General features: G+C 56.7%; 1 protein-coding gene across 1 annotated transcript in view; it reads right to left on the bottom strand.

The window, feature by feature from the left end:
• Positions 1 to 1,620: 1,620 nt before the first annotated feature.
• Positions 1,621 to 16,607, bottom strand: part of TRABD2B (TraB domain containing 2B) — a 214,080-nt gene continuing 199,093 nt past the window's right edge. Inside the window, exons 5-7 of the mRNA XM_049617216.1 lie at positions 15,160 to 15,250; positions 11,810 to 12,079; positions 1,621 to 3,230 (exon numbers count right to left, since the gene is read on the bottom strand). Coding sequence (XP_049473173.1) covers positions 3,011 to 3,230; positions 11,810 to 12,079; positions 15,160 to 15,250 — 581 coding nt within the window. The 3' untranslated portion in view covers positions 1,621 to 3,010. The remainder of the gene's footprint in view (positions 3,231 to 11,809; positions 12,080 to 15,159; positions 15,251 to 16,607) is intronic.

Here is a 16,607-nt window from a genome sequence, read left to right as displayed (position 1 = left end):
GGTCAGTTTTCCTGAGACACAGGGGACCTAGGGCCACCACTAACATGCTGCCTAACCCCAGACAGGTCACTTAACCCACTGGGTCTCAGTCCTTCCATCTTCTCTGCCACCTGAAGGTCAAACACAAAAGCCGTAAGAAAGGTACACAGATGCTCTCAGAGCAACAGGGGACTTTATGAGGCTAGACACGTAGAACGTGCCGGAAAAAAATGTCAGCAGTGGTGGACAGATCGTGCAAAGTGTGTAAGTGGCTACTGATGGAGTGGTGGTTCCCTGGCTCAGGATGAGAGAATTCCAGTGCCCCAGCTAAGCGGATTTCCACAGACGCCTCAGGTCTTCTGGGACATAAGTCAGCAAGCTCAGTTCATTTCAAACCCTGGCCGGTGGGTGGGCCTCAGGGATCAGTGAACTTAGGCTGTAGATGTCGGGTCGACATGGGCTCTGGCCTGTCCCGTTAGCACATGCCTACCTAATCAGCCCGCCTACCCTTCTGCCGCCATCCATCTTTCTCTAAACACTTGAGTGCTTGCTTGAGGGAAAGTTTGGAATCTCCCAGTCTGTCCAGAGGAGGGATCTGGGGAAGGTGAAGGCTGAGTCTGTCTGTGGTCAGGGGCCTAGATAGGAGAACCTCTAAAGTTGCTTCTAGGAACGTAGGACTGGTCTGCTTGTTCCATCGCGATGATGAGGAGTTCCTCTGGGACAGGCAAGGTGCATAGATTAGGCCCCAGCACAGAGCCTGGCACTGTGTGTGCTCGATAGTCACACACTGTGTTAATTTACCTCTTTGGCCCCGTGCCTGGCACAGATCTGGGCATGTAGTCAGATACCTGGACTGTTTACCCAAATGTTTCATCTTTAATTAACCTCAAGCTCTATCTTGGTGCATCTCATGCCACACTCTGCCCTGAACAGAGGGAAATCTGGCCTATGTATTTCTAATTCCTTTACACTTATCTCATCCAAAGAGTGCTCTGCACGATCTGTCTGATGTCCAACAGGCCTTCTGTGCCTGCTTTATAAGTCAGCTAAGCCCTTTCCCGCTCAGAAATAGGAAGTCACATTTCTGCCAAAGATAAACGGACTCCAGCCCTGGTTGGGGTCAAGTTCAGTTTATAGTGTGGTGCCCATGGGGCCGGCTGGACCCTCTGAAGCAGGTCTCGGGGCTCCTGCCAGATCTCAAGCTCAAACACGTCCATCCAGGGCTGAGATGAAAAGAATTTAGCTGCTGGCCTAGATGCTCATGGCACTTCTGACCATCCAATAAGCTGCCCAGAATTCCATCTCAGGAGGGAGACAGCTGCTGGACTGGGCATAACGGCATTGGGTCTAATCAGCCAATGCCAGGCCTGCCAGGAAAACCCACGGTGCGGTGATGCTGTGTAGCACGGGTCTCGGAGTCAGCAGACCTGGGACTCCATATTACTTTTACTGGTATTATCTGTCAAATGAGGGGCCCTTTCTGCTCTCAGGTTCCCAAAGTCTGTGAGGAGTTAGGGCTGGAAGGCAGCTAACCTCAGTCCTCTGCTTTCTCAGCTACCGCCTTGGAGGCAGAGGAGGGAGGTCAGTCTCTCTGAGTCTCAGTTTCCTGCCTGCCTCATTTGGCTGCTCTGCCTCCCCGACTCCCCACCCCACAGCCTCTCATTTGATAGGAAAGCCTCTCATTGTCTCCGAGATAAGACAAGTTGGGGCATGAGACCTGTGGCACAGGCTGTTGCTAGAGTCCTTTGTTCAGAGGGGCCAACATGAGTGACTGTGGCCAAGTGGTCTCTTTGGCTGGAGCAAGAAGCTTGTGCTGGCCCATTTGGGTGAGATCTGCCTTCCCTGAAGCTTCTCTGTGCAGAGAGAACAGGGCAAAATATGGCCCAGGGACAAGCATTGTTTCTGAATCACACTGATCTGGGGCCATGTCCCAGCTAAGTGACCTTGAGCAAGTCTGTTGATCTATTTGAGGGGCTCAGTTTCCTCATCTGTGAAATGGGGACAATCACATTTCACAGAACTGGCATGAGGATCAGTGATAAAGTGAGTGTGCAAAGTGCCTGCTACGATGCAGTCTTTGGATAAATGGTGGCCTTCATTAGGGTTATTATTACCATGTGACTCCTAGAGCCCCTGTCCCTACTATGCCCACTCCTGTCCTTTGGCCCAGCTCACTCTGTTTGGCTATGACTCCAACAGGTTCTTCTGTAAGCCAAGCTTACCGAAGATGAATGATGCCAGAACAGAGAGGTCTGGATTCACATCCTGGACCTCCCACTTGCTGCATGACCTTGGGCAACCACCTTCCTCTCTTTGGATCTCAATGTAACTATTTGACACATAGGGCTGGGGGATGACCTCCCTCAGCGCCAACATCCCTCCCCTCCTCCTGTGCTTTGGTCAAAACACTTACCAAGAACTCTGGAGGGCCAGTTCACAGACACTCAGGGTTTTCAAAATAGCAGCATTCTTTTCCTAAAGTATCTTCCCACCCTAGGATGCATCCACGGGAGGGAAGGATCGTCGGCGTTCACATCTCTGGCTCCCCAATCCAGCTTCACAAAAGCTAAGCCTGTCTGCCTGCCCCTCTCTCTGAGGACCCCGTGGCGGGAGAAGCCAAGCCGAGGCACTGGAGGCTTCTGCCGATCTAGGAGCAAGCCGGTTAAAAGCCACGGTCTGCATGAGGTTGCAGGTGTCCTGACAGCCTGGGTTCCCTTCCTGGGTTGGTGTTGGGGCTAATTAAAGGGTTAACATAGGCCACATAAAAATAGTTTTATCGGTAGAATAAATACATTTTTCTTTTTTAATATGGACACATATTTTACAAAAGAGCCCCATAGCACTATGGGAAATTAAGATCCTTCTACAAAAAAGAAGATGTAACTCGGGTACGATAAAGCTCTAATGTTCTAACGGATCCCGTCTGGACTGCCCACAGTGTCGGGCACCCTGGAGGTGGTGGCACGGGCAGTGGGGTGTGGCCGCAGACCCTCCTGTGGTTTCTCTGGCTTCTCTGCACTGGTGACCAAGGTCAGGAGGGCCCAAGGGTGTGCAGAAGGAGGGAGGCTGTGATGCTGGCCAGGATGGCAAGGAGGAGGCCCAGGGCAGACTGTAGGCAGTGGGGCGCTGAGCTGCCGGTGGGCCCCTGCTCTTCCTGCTGCTGAAGCCGCTCTGAGAGCTGCAAGGGTGGCCCTGCGGTCCCAGAGCTGTGCGTGGGCTGCAGGGGCAGCGGGGGTGGCGAGGCGGCCGTGCTGGAGGGAGACAGAGAGCAGAGAACCATGGAGTCACCTGTCAGTAGCCTCATCCTGGGATCTGGCCTTGGGTTCGGAGGCGACAGTGAATCTGTTCTCTTCTCATGTTATGTATTTATTTATTTATTATTAGTTTTTAGTGTTTTTTCATTTATTTTGAGAGAGAGAGAGAGAGAGAGAGAGAGAGAATCCCAAGTAGGCTCTGTGCTGTCAGCACAGAGCCCAATGTGGGACTCAATCTCACAAACCATGAGATCATGACCTGAGCCGAAATCGAGTCGGATGCTTAACCAATTGAGCCACCCAGACGCCCCTCTGTTTTCTTCTCAGAAAATGCAGAAGGAGACAAGGGGCCGGGCAGGGAAAGTGAGTGGCCCAGAGCCACACAGCCAGCCAGCTGGGTTCCTGAGGCCTCACGGGTAACAGCCTGAGATGGGTTCCAGGGCAGAAAGAATGAAAGTGCCGTGAAGGAGCTGGGTCTGGGGTCCCACTGGGGCAATCAGCTTCCACACCTGTGTCCTCAGGTGCCGTCCTGTGCCCTCCCCTCCCGCCGGAGATAAACAGGAAACAAAACACCCCCAAACCCCACCATCTCCCGGCCCTGGTGATCACAGCTACCAGTTATGGAGAGTCTCTGTGGCCTCAAAACAAACCTTCACAGTGGGGCTCATCACCCCCTTCACCAGATGAGAAAGCTGGGGCTCAGGGATAGATGGCACCAGGTCCCAGGGGGAGGGGGCAGCACCCCCTGGGAAGGAGCCCTGGGTCAGCTGCCTTTTACACAAACACAGGGAGTCTTAGTGAAAGGTGTGATCCTTCACGGACTTATAAACATAGAATCCGGTTTTGGAGGCAATGGGTGAGATTGTTGGCTGAAGAGAACCTATGAAAGAGAGAGGGAGGGAGAGACGGAGAAATAAAGAGAGATTAAGTACAGAACAAACAGGCCGGCTGAGGCCGGGGCCGGGTGTCACCGGTAAGTGGAGGGAAGGGCAGGGCCAGGTGATCTGCTCAAGTTCCGGAAAGAGAGAAATAAGAGATGATGAACAAAGAGAGGGAGGGGACTGAGTAAGAGAGGGGTCAAGGAAAGATAAGGACAGAGGCATAACAAAGAGAAGCCACAGCGGGAGAAGCCTCCAGGATGAAGAAAGAGGTGGGGCCCCAGGGGTGTTGGGCCCACACCTCCTCTAGTGGAGCCCTGGCAGGGGAGGCAGAGAGAGGATCCAGCAAGTTCCATCACAGCACAGGGGCCCCATGCAGGGCAGGGCCAGGAAAGCCTCCCGGAGGAGGTGACAGCAGCCAGCTGTGAAGTCAGAGTTGAGCTTGCACGTGGCTAAGGGTGCTCCTGGCGGTCAGAGAAGTACTTACCCTGGCTGGCGGCAGCTCTGTGCCAGCGCTTTGCACACATTAACCTCTAATCCTCATGGCAACACTACGAGGCAGGTCCGATCTAATCCCTGCGTTACTCACGAAGAAACCGAGGCACGAAGAGGTTAAGTAACGTGCTCCAGGACTCACAGCAAGGCTGGGATCTGAACTGGGCACACAGTAGGTGCCCCCCAGCACTTGATGCGCAGGCAGGAGGCTTGCCCCTCCCCGGGTGTCTGTGGTGCAGGCAGCCTCTCCCCTGTGTGACACGGCCCCCTTTCCAGAGCTTACTGCCCCTGCCCAGTATGCCGCTCACTTGCTGGATGAGCAGGGAACCCTCTGCCTTGCCGGGGCCTGTGCTTCCATGTGCTAGGACAGGGTCGCTGCATCATGTGAGCTCTGTAATCATCACCACCACGGTCCAGCCCCACTGCCATCCCGGCTGGATGTCTCTTACACAGCCTGGCTCGGCCTCAGGGCTGGGGCCTCTGCTCTGGGAGCGGGCGTCCACATGCCCTCGGTCGAGGAGGAGGTCCTCGCTCCCCGGCCCGTCCTCCTTCTCCGCTCCTGGTCATGCTCCAGCCACAAGAACATGCCACATCCTCACACGAGGCTCTCCTCGACCTGGTGGCTACAGCCGCCATGTGTGTTCCTCAGTCTTTAGAAACTCCCAGAGCAGCGATCAGAAAAGGAGGGAACAAGAGTGTGTCATATGCCCCATGCACAGAAGGAAGATGCTCCTGGATAGACGGTGTGCCTGTGGAACAGGAGAGGAGGGCAGACCAGGAGGCTTTGAATGTCCCTCATAACCCACAACATCTGGGGTGATGCCCACCTGTAGCAGCCTGCAGAGCCCCCAGACCTCGCACCATCTGGTGCCGGCCGGCCTCAGCTTTCCGGGCTCTGCCGGCACACACCACCCTCTGCGGTCGCATCGATGGTCATTTCCGGTCCACCTTCGAAGGCCTGGCCCAGTGGCCCCCCCCCCCGTGGAGGCCCCGGGGAGTTGCCCACCAAACCTCGCACGTGTCCCACTGATCCCGCTGTGTCACCCGCAGGTAACTACGTGTGCATGGGAGGCTTGCGCGGGCTTCCGTACGCGAGGCGCTCACAGCAGCGCCTGGCACGCGGTGGGCACGCTACGTGGCGCTGGCCACCTTTGGCGCCGTTATTAGCATGCTTGTGTCTGCCTCTCCCACTACCAGCGTCTTCCGTTTGTGAAGTGCCTCCCCTGAGCCAGCAGACACTGTGATGCTGTACACGTGTCATCTCATTATCCCCATTTCTAAGGTGAAGAGACAGCCTGAAGGGGATTAGGATACAGAGGTGCCTGGAGGGCACAGGAGCTTGCGTGCTCCCTCCTGCTGAGACCTGGAAAACCTGTGCGTGGAGGCCTGCCAGGGTGGGAGGTGAGGCCTCCCGTGGCCTCGAGCCATTACCTTAGCCCCTTCCCTCCCTTTCTCTTCTAATGCAAAGAAAACCTCTGCGCGCTACGCAAAGCGTCCATGATGGTCCCTTCCTAGCGGCTGCCCCATCCTTTCGGCTTGAGCAGCCAGGAGGCTAGGAGGCTTGGCCTCAGGAGAGGAGGCTATGTGCCACTTGGGGTGCCTGGAACTGGGGGCCCAGGCTGGCCGCAGGCAGCCCCGCCATCAGAGGGAAGGCCAAGTGGGAGTTATGAAAACCGTCTCGAAAGGTGCCCAAAGGCATTTGCTTTCACACTTTTAAAACCAAAGATGCACACTCCCCCTTGGAGCCTGAGCGGGGGTTTTATTGCTTGGAAGGAGTCCCAGGGAAACGGAGTTGGGGGGGTTGCGGAAAGCCCCTCCAAATGCCCCCACCTTCCAAGCCCACTCTGCTCACAAAGCTCAGTCCCCCAGTCCAGATCCCCCCACGCCCCCAGGCCCGTGCAGGAGAAGAGCGTCTCATGGCAAAGTGGCCTCGAAGCCAAAGCAAACACTCTGAGAGTGTTCCCAGGCTCCGCAGACGGCTGGCACCAAGGGGCCGAGTCTGCTCTGAGCCGACAGGGCCCCTCATGTGGGGAAGGGCCCCGCTGCTTGGGAGGAAGGCTGAAGCCCTGTTCTAGCTTGCCCTATGTCCCTGTGTGCCACGTGGCGTGGGGCAAGTCCTGTCCTCAAGGCCTCAGTTTCCCCACGTGTACAATGAAGGAGCAGGTACAGACCCACGGACGTTAAAATGTTTTCTAGTAGCAGAAGTTAGAAGTGAGATCTTAGGCAGAAGTTCAGGGTATAAAGCACAGAAAAGGAGGGCCGGTGCCTGCGATGGTGTCAGCTGTCTGCCCACTGAGGCCCCTCCAGAGGGCTACCTGGAGTAGGAGGCCAATCCGTGTACTTAGAGGGTCTTGAAGAGCCATCTGGGGCTGGGTTCTGGGGGTCTCAGAGGCTGTGGCTTTCTTTCCAATACTAGGGACTGCTGGCTGTGCCCTAGGTGACCTCCTCAGAGGCTTCCAGGGAGACAGTGCGGAGATGGGCCTTGGGTGAGGGGGACCCACCTGATAGGCTATCCTGCTGCCTGAGGGTGCAGCTCTCCCTGTGGTCCACCCGGAGGAGACCCCACGGCAACTCCGGTCTGGCCTCAGCCTCTCCGGGCCAAGCAGGTCGGAGACCTGAAGCGACAGGTCTGCCTGCTGCCTGATATCCCAATGTCCGAAGCCCATGCCAGCCTCCACGCCTTTGCCCTCATGGCCCCCTCTGCTGGGAATGCCCTTGTCCTCCCCACAGCCCTGGCGGACCAATCCCTTCGCAGGTGCAGGAAAACTGACTGGGGCTCCAGGGCTAATTCAGCCACAGCGTGTTAGGGAGCCGTCCCTGCCTGGCCACGACCTGAGACTTTTTCTGTTTTTGTCCCCACCAGCTCTCAACACGGGGCTGGGTAACCGGCACGTGGCCAGTGTGCTCCGGTCAAGCGGGGGAGTGGGCAGCACCCACTTATGTTTGAAACCTAAGGTGTGCGAAGGGCCCACGAGCAGCTCCTGTCGGGGAGGGAGGAGAGAGGGAGAGTGGCATCTTAGACCAGACTGAGAGTCCCACCAGCAACTCTGGGGACAACTGTCACCAAGTGTCACCAGGGGTCTGGGGCCAGCTTACCATTCTATAAGCATCATCTTGTTTACTCTCTAATCCTCAAAGCAAGCACAAGGAAGGGCCGGGGTCTGAAGCCTGTTCTGCCTGAATTTGTCTGTGCTTTTATGCATGGAGCGGTCCTGCTTCCCATTTCTCATGGGGGAAGAGAATCCCCCATGGGTGGGATTCCACCTCGAATCCCATAGCATTCCGGCCCCACACAGAGACACCAGCACCCTGGAGCCCCCTGGGAGAAGGCCTGGCTTTGCTAAGAGAAAGTGTAGCTGGGGAACCTCAGGCGGGATGCCCCCTGGGCAGACCAGAGAGGGGTCTTCCTCTTCCAGGGGGCCCTGGCCATCTGCTCAAAGTTCGGGGAAAGTGAGGCCCAGAAAGACAACGACACGCTCTGTGTGTGTGTGTGTCTTGTACCCCCTGCCCCTGCATGGTGCACCCACAGGACTCTGGGTCAGTACTGATGCCCACTGTGCCTCGCTTCTGGCCATGCCCAACACTTCCCTGCACCCACCTCCTCATGACTGTCCTTCCAACCAGCACTCTGTCCCCTTGTTTATCCAGCCCTCTAACCCCATCATACGCGCACATACCCCAGCCGTGGGCTGGGGGAGCAGCGGGGCTGCCATGACCATCATGGACCCAGTCAAGGCCCTCACTGCACAAAAAGAGAGACCGAGGGGACACCTGGGTGGCTCCACTGGTTAAGCACCTGACTCTTGATTTCAGCTCAGGTCATGATCTCACGGTTTGTGGGATAGAGTCCCGTGTAGGTTCCACGCTGACAGTGCAGAGCCTGCTTGGGATTCTCTCTCTCTCTCTCTCTCTCTCTCTCTCTCTCTCTCCCTCTTCCCCTCCCCACCCCACCCCCAAATAAATAAATAAATAAATAAATAAATATTTAAAAGAGATAGAGAGTCTGAGGACTGTCTCAAGTTTCATTTCTCATTGGGGCAGTATGTAGGCACACAGCCAGCATGGGAATGAACCCTGAACTGCTGTCCCCCCTCTTGGCCCTTAGATGTGGGGTTCCTGAGAGTTCTGTGCCCCTGCTGTACAGCCATCTGCAGACATGCACTTGGCCCCTTCCACGGGGTCCTCATTAATCACCCTGCCAGGGCTGCTGCTTCTTTAAACTTCCTCCCGTGTGTTTACGTCTTGGGTAATGAGGGGTGAGTGGGGGGGGAGCTCATTCCAGGTGGTGGTCTGGCCAGCCTCTACCCCCAGTTCTCTCCCTCCTTGTCTCACTCAGGCATGTGGTCAACAAACCCTCACGAGGCCCCCGGTGGCCACAGAAGTCCAGCCCAGATCTGGTGTCTCCCGGCCTCCGGGCCTTGGGACACAAGTGAGGATTTGCAGCCTGTGTGACTGTGCTAAGACTGGGGCACCTGCAGGAACTGTGGGTTGTGGGAGAGGAGAGAAGGGACACTTCAGCCAGTGAGGATAGAGAAGATGTTTGCCAGGCAAGGGTGGGGCATTTGTGTGGCCATGGGCGAATGTGACCCTTAGCATTAGACAGACCTGGGTTGTGGGTTCTGACTCCACAGCTCACTTGCTGTGTGGGTTTTGGGCGTTACCTGACCTCACTGGGCCTCAGTTTCCTTTTTTGTCAAACAAAGCTTACTTCCAGGACTACTGACAAGACTGGGGACATGAGGGTTGTAAGAGCCTTGTGCCTCCCCCACCCAGAGAGAAAAGCAATGGCATAGGTGGGAGATGGGCTGGGCACGGCCGACTGAGGGGCAGCACATAGCTCAGTGAGGACAGGGCCCGCAGGAGAGGCAGCTGCAGGCCGGAGGGAGCCCATGCTCTGTGTCCAGGCTGGGCGGCAGAAAGCTCACTGGGCAGTGGCAGGCAGCACTGGAGAATCCCAGGCTGCTGGGGCAGTGCCCTTGGGCAGGGGCCCTGCTGCCGGGTCACGGGTGTAGCTTGAGTTGGGAGAGGTGATGGATGGCACCAGCCAGATTTGGGGGCAAGAAAATGAGAATTCAGAACGGAATCACAGCTCCAAGGAGAATGGTTTTGTTAGAATGGCCACGAATGGGCTTTAGGTCCCCCCCTCGGAGAGCTGTCCTCTGTTCCCTCTCAGAGAGCTGGAAACTTGGAAAGCCTAGGAGGATGGGGTGAGTCCCCTGGGAGTGACAGAAGCTCAGGGCCTGCTTGCCTAAGAAGCATCAAGGAGCTCAAGCAGGGTGCCCTTCTGGGGAAACTTCCTTCTCCAACCCAACAAGATGGAAGAGAGTTATCCAGCCACAGTTTACCTGTTAGGTGGGAGAAAGGGCTCCCTCTTGCCAAAGAAAAGCTATTTTCTTATCCTGAAACTGGGCTCTGTGTTTCAGAGCTACATGTTGTGAAAAGGAAACTGTTTGGAGTCGTTTGCCGAAATTTAGCTTTCAGAAGTGGTTAGTGCTGGGGGGTCAGTTGCTGGAGCTGACAGCCGGCCTCCTGTCCCCTCCTGGGCTGGGTCTGCCACTGGCTGGGTCTCTCAGTCACCCCTGCAGGTTGTCGAGGGCCCGGAGTAACCCTCTGATTGGAGCTTTTTATGTGCTGCCAGCTCCAGCACTGGCCCTGCTCCTTCCTGGCAGCCTGTGAGTGCTCCTCAGCATGGAAGAAGTGGCCCTCTGACGTAACCCCACGCCCCTGATCCTGGTTTGGAGGGGGCGCCCACGCTGGGCACACGAGCCAAACGTCACGGCTAATCTAGCCATAGCAGTGCCTCTGCCTTCGGTGGGACAGGCTGGCCAGGGCTCTGTGGAAGTACATTTCCCAGTAACCCAAGTCAGACACTTTGAAACCAATGGCCCAAAGGAGCAGTGGCCTCCACTCTTACTTGCTGGAAGTCTTTTCAGAACAGTGCACATCCAAAACTTTAAGACAGTGGACTGGACATGTCAACCTTTTGTCGATGACTCAGAGACCTGGCTGCAGGAGGACCGTGAAGTAGACAGTGCAGGAGGCAGCCCCCGATTGCTTATGTGACCTTGGACAAGCCCCCCGTCCCCAACCTGGCCTTGGTTCACCATCTGTAAACGCAGAACTGGGTCTACGTTTCCCAAAGCTGCTGCAAAGACTCTGCGGCACACATTCAACCAAGTGCAGACTCAACGCTCAGCTTGCCAGCCCATGCCCTGCAGGTGCAAGTTTATGAGGTCTGCAGTGGGGCCTGGGCATTTGTTTGTTTATAAGTATCCCAGATGATTCTGGGCATTCTGGGGAAATCCTGGAGGATGATCTTTAGGGTTCAGGTGAGACTTGGAGTCTGCAAGAGCCCACTGTGGGGGTACGATGTCCAGGGCTGGGCTACCACGGGGGGTAGGACTCTGACCTTCACTGATGACCACTCCCTGGGACAGCCGGGGTGTTCTGGTGACACTGCTCATTACATATGGAGATTCCTACCCCAAAGCAGAATCTAGGGAGACTGCTCTATACTGAGTCTTTGGTGGAAATTGGGAGACAGTATCCTGGTTCCGTCAGGAGTTTTGGAAACAGACAGGCTGAGAAGGTGGCACAGGGGTGGCAGAAGAACACAGGCAGGGGACAGATACCTATCTGCACAGCAGGATGATTTCTGCACCTGCCCATATTTGACATCATTTATCACAGATTCCCCTTCCCCTCCTGAGAGACAGCCCACGGCAGTAAGGCGTCGTCACCTGCCATCTCTTTCTGGCAGAGTGAGGCCCTCTGCAGCCTCCCTGCCAGGGTGTCGGCCACTAAGACCTTCCAGGCGCAGGGAGCTTATGACGTTTCGATGTATCTTCTCCCAGTTTCACCTTCTGGCCCATGGGACAAATGGAGCTAAGGGGAAAGCAGGCTTTTGCCTACTGCACCTGAAGGAAGTTTCTATCTCCTTGCCTTTAAAATGCAGACAAGTGTGCTTGCTCTCATTTTGAGAATACAAATGAAAAATCATATGTGAGCATACTCTGTAGACCCTGACGGATGAACAGGAAGAGACTTTGTGAATCGGGGGGTGAGTCAAGTTATCCCAGAAGTTTCCACCCAAGCACCCACATGGCTCACTTCCTCCGAGCAGGGCCCGGGATGAGAGGGTGCCCCGGGGCTGAGCCGGAGAGATGCGCGGCTCCTGACAGGCCTGCCCCTCCCCCCGCTCACCTGTCCTCGATGCGGACCCAGAGGTCATTGAACTGTCGCGGCCGCTGGTGTTTGTTCTGCCTCTTGTGCCACTTCTTCTGCCGCCCAAATTCCTCCAGCTGGCTGAGGCTGTCGGGGAGCAGGAGGTGTGGGGACAGGGCTGGGTCCTCCTCCTCAGGCGGGACGGTGGGGGTCGCCGAGGGTACTGCGGGGAGGGCGGCGGCTGGGGTCACCGGGGCCGGGCTTGCCGAGGTCCCCTCGGGTGGAGGTGCGGGGCTCCGGGCGGCAGGGCTGGAAAGGGGCAACAGCATGTGAGGTGCACGTGTGGGATTGTATCAGTCACGTGCGACAGGGAGTGCAGCCCGGTGAGAAGGTTGTCACAGCAGGGGAAAGGCTGGGTGCCCCTGCTGGGCCCGGCGAGAGGAACCCAGGGAAACCACTGTCTCATGTCCAGAGATGGAATTTTGACCCATTCTTTCTTTGATCGGCTCAATAAATGTCTCCTGGGCACCTGCCCTGCACCAGGGACCTTTCTAGAAATTGGGCAGAAGCGGTCACCAAATCACGTCCCTGTTCTCTTCGAGCTCACACTGAAGTGAGAGCTGGAGAATAAGGATGTCAGATTGTGGGAGCTGCTGGGGAGGGCAGGAGAGGGAGCTTGAAGGTGGAGGCTGCTAGGCTGGCGGGGGGGTGCTTCTGGTCAGTGCAGGGTGACACCTGAGTCCAGGCTAGTAGGAGGTGAGGGAGTGAGCTGTGGGCAGGCCCTGGGGGCCTATCTCATCTTCTTCGGGGTCTTTCATTCCACAGGCTCTGGCTGAGGGGCTTGGGGCAAGTGACCTGACTTCACTGTGCCTCATCTCCGTCTCTGCAGAATGGGGGCGCTACAGCCTGCGCTTCCGAGGGGCAGCATGAGGGTCTCCTAAGTTACCACAGGCAAAGCCTTGCGAACAGTGCCTGGCAAATAGTAAGCCGTGGAACTGTTTTAGTAGTTAACAGTATTAACTAAAAATTATAAAATATTAATGCGGTGGTTTGTATCATTCACACAACCAGCCATCTGTGCATTCAACAGCTATTCCCTGAGCATCTTTCTGGGGAGGCAGAACAGTGTTAAGCAGGTCAGAGCTCCAGCTAGAGGTGGACAGACGTGGGTTCACATGCCAGCTCTATGGCTTACAGGCCGTGTGACCAAGGGTAGGTGACATAGTCGTCTCAAGCGGCAGGCAGCTGTGAGATGGGAGTAGTCACAACACTCGCTTCGTAAGATCGTCATGAGGACAAATGAGATGAGGTCCTAACACAGTGCCTGGCACACAACAAGCCGTTCTTTGATATTGGCCTATAAGCACATGGACTTGGCTGTAGCAGGCACTAAAGCACTGATTAGGGGTGTGTGTGTGTGTGTGTGTGTGTAATTCACTTTCCATGCAGTGCTATACACACAGGTCTCTTAACCTGGGAACAGCCTCTGCTCCTCTCCCTTTTATTCTTTCCTCTCTGGGGCCCAGATGGACTCCCTCGGGAGGACCTCAGACCCTGGCAGAAGGCTGGACGTGGTATCGGGAGTAGAAGGGCAAGGCGGCACCCGAGGCGGTGAGAAGCCTGTTCTCTTCTACCCCCGCACACACAATGGGGTGAGGGGCTTCTCTCTCCATGAGAGGGGAAGGCCATCAGATCAGCCTGTCCATCCCCATCCCCCACAGCAAGCCCAGATTCCCAGGGCCCAGGAGATGCTGCAGCTGCTGGGGAGATAATTCAAAACAGGCGGACAAAAAGATGGGTCCAGGAAGCACCTGTGGCCGATGATGGCTTTTATTGTTGGGGCCTCCCCAGCATCCCAGCTCCTCGCCCCACCCGCAGGATTTCGGCGTGCGCTGGAGCCTGGGGCTGAGAGCCCTCGGAGCAGGGCCAGGCGGGGAGGCGGGAGAGGCGGGGGACCTTCCTCTGATGCCTGGGCTCTGAGATGAATAGGAGTCGAGGCAGCAGCGCCGGCCCGTTTGCCCGCCCTGCCTGGCCTGGAAAGACACAATGAGCTTCAAGGTGAAGTCCTTGGGCCTGTGAAGGGGAGCATGAGGAGTGCCTTGTCCCCAAGGCTGCCTTGGATGCCTCACTCCTCCAACACACCCCTGCCCTGGCCCAGGGCAGACCGGATTTGTGCCGCACTCAAATGTTCATCAGTCTCGTCCGGTTGACTCAGATGATCAAAAGAGGAAGGAGTCCAACGTGAGGGAGTTTTTAAGTTCCTCTAGAAGGGCCATGGAGACGGGAGAGCAGAGTGCTGGCCCAGAGCTAGGAGGCCGGAGGCTCAAAGCTCTGGGGGGCCCCAAGCCTCGTCTGTGCAGAGCAAGGAGGAAAGCCTTAGGTGTTCCGAGCACACCCACCCCCTCTGGCGCCCAGGGAGGGGACAGGGAGTAGTTAGGAGCTGAGGAAGACTCTAGAGCCCGGCTGCAGTGACAGAAGCCGTGTGTCCTGCAAGTGACGTCACCTCTCTGAGCCTCAAGTTCCTCAATTTTAAGATGGGGGTACTCCACGTTCTACCTCATAGAGCTCTTGTGAGGATTTAATGAGCTAAAAGGGCTTAGAGCCCGGTGTATAAAGATTCACTGTGACCATTCAAGCTTCTTTCTGACTCGAGTTCTTGTAACGCCAGAGACTGGGGCTGAAATCGCTCTGTGGTCGCCCTTGGGGGGCCAGCGAAGAAGGTTCCTGCGTAACAGTTGGAGGGCAGGCTGCAGAGAAACACCCTCCTGCCCCAGAGCTGCCCAGAGTGTGCTGACACCTTGTCATGCCTGCCCTGGCACCGTGGACCACAAGTGGACACAGCTGACCCCTGAGCACCTAGTCCCAGCCTAGGGTGGGGACAGGAACCCTTCCGAGGAAAAGGATGGCCACTAATGGCTATTTGAGTGGAGTAGGTGTACCTTGGTGGGAAAGTCAGGGGTGGGAGGGCCCCCCAAGAGGTGTGGTCAGAAAAAGGTGAGGACCGGGTGTGGGCAGGGCTGGGCATCCCCAGGTCTCTAGGAGTCCCACAGAGTCTTTCCACCCCACCCACTCACCTGGCCCTAAATGCTGAGCAGCTCAGAACCTACCCCTCCTCCTGTTCCCACTGCCCCACCCCTCAACCTCACCTCCCCCAGGTTGCCGAGATTGCACACCAGCTTCCTTCTTGGTCCCCCCACCTCCAGCCCGGCCCCTCCACTCTTGGCTGCCTGGTGAAGGCCGGTCCCTGCAAGGCTTCTTCACAGCTTGCCCCGCAGGCCCGAGCAGAAAGGCTGGGTGCAGGCTGGCCACGCAGCACGGGGTCGGGCACGGTTCATGGATGGTGGCAGCAGGCCAGCCGGGTGCGTGCCCCCGATGCCTCAGCTGCTTACCTGTGGATGGTCTGCCCTGCGGGCGTGTGCTCCACCTCCAGCCCCGCCTGCCGGAGGACGTCAATGACTGTGTTGTTTCCCAGAAAATGACCTGGAACACAAGGGACAGAGTGGGCTCAGCCACCTGCTGAGTCGGCAGCAACCAGGACAGCCTCAGGCCAGTGGCCTACCCCAAGGGCAGTGCAGTGTAGCTGGAAGTTGTGCTGGAGCCGCCCTGCCTGGGTCCAAATCCTGGCTCTGCTGCCTACCAGTGGTACCTCCCCAGGCCCAGTTTCTGTGCCCCATTCCCAGCTGTAAAGTGGGAATGATGGTGATAGCGGCCTTCAGGGTTGTTGCGAGGCCCACGGGAAGAGTGGCTGGCACAGTAGCAAAGGTTCACAAGTGTTTCACGTTGCATCGTGCCATTAAGCTGACCCCAGCCCCAGGCTGTAACAACATCCACAGCACAGTCTTTGTGCAGAGGACCCACGCTCTGGCTGCGGTCACCGCAAGTTTTATACCAGCAAAATAAAGTGAATTAAGCCTGTGTCAGCCTACAGTGGTCGTGTAAGGCCCAGCTCTGAGAAAACCTCCTCCAGGAAGCCCTCAAGCCTTCAACAGGTCTGTGGCTCATCTTTGTGAGTTCCACCAGCAACTTGAGGTGCCCTTCGTTAGCACGGGGGTGGGTTCTGCATATTCATGACTGTCTCCTCACCAGGCTCCACTGTTCTCTCAGCGTCGGCTGGACCCGGGCTTTCGTGGATTCATTTGTTCACCTCTGATCCAACATTTAAAGACCACATATTTCAACCCAGGCCCTGGGGTGGCCCCAGAAGACTCACAAGGTGTAAGATGCTGGGGAGGGAGAGAGCAGCAAATGGTTGCAATGGTTACAGGGTCCAGCGGACAGTGGCAGTGGCACAGAAGAGGTCCAAACAGAGAGCGGAACACCACAGAGGTGGCCCTGCTGTGTGTGTGTGTGTGTGTGTGTGTGTGTGTGTTGGGGGGTGGGGGAGATGGGGGTCTTCATCTCACGCAACCCACAAATCATTCACTCAACTAAAGTTTATGGTGCATTTGCTCTGTGACCAGCCTTGTGCCGATCGCTCAGAATGCAGAGACCCACAGCCCCAGATGAGCCCAGAAATGGCTCTACTGCAGCAGGACGTGGGCGTGAGGTCTAGGAACACAGTGAAGGCTCTCCTAGACTCTGGTTAGGAAGAGTCCTCGGGAGGCCGAGTGAGTGGAGGCGGTAACTGCTGGGAGTCGGCACGCTGGCAAGCCCCTCCTCCTCCCCGGGCCTCAGTCTCCCCACCTGTTCAATCCGGGCAGAGTGGCAGTGGCCCCTTGTGGCCTCCTAGCCCGTGTGCCTGCCCTGCAGCCCCACTCACGTGGGCAGCACATTCTCCTCCACTCCCCATTCGCCCCAGAACCTGGGGAGAGATCCCTGTACCATTACTCTAATCGCC

This window comes from Panthera uncia, assembly GCF_023721935.1.
Source record: "Panthera uncia isolate 11264 chromosome C1 unlocalized genomic scaffold, Puncia_PCG_1.0 HiC_scaffold_4, whole genome shotgun sequence".
Taxonomy (NCBI): domain Eukaryota; kingdom Metazoa; phylum Chordata; class Mammalia; order Carnivora; family Felidae; genus Panthera; species Panthera uncia.
The sequence above is the reverse complement of the archived record's forward strand: the minus strand, read 5'-3'. Positions and strand labels throughout refer to the sequence as shown.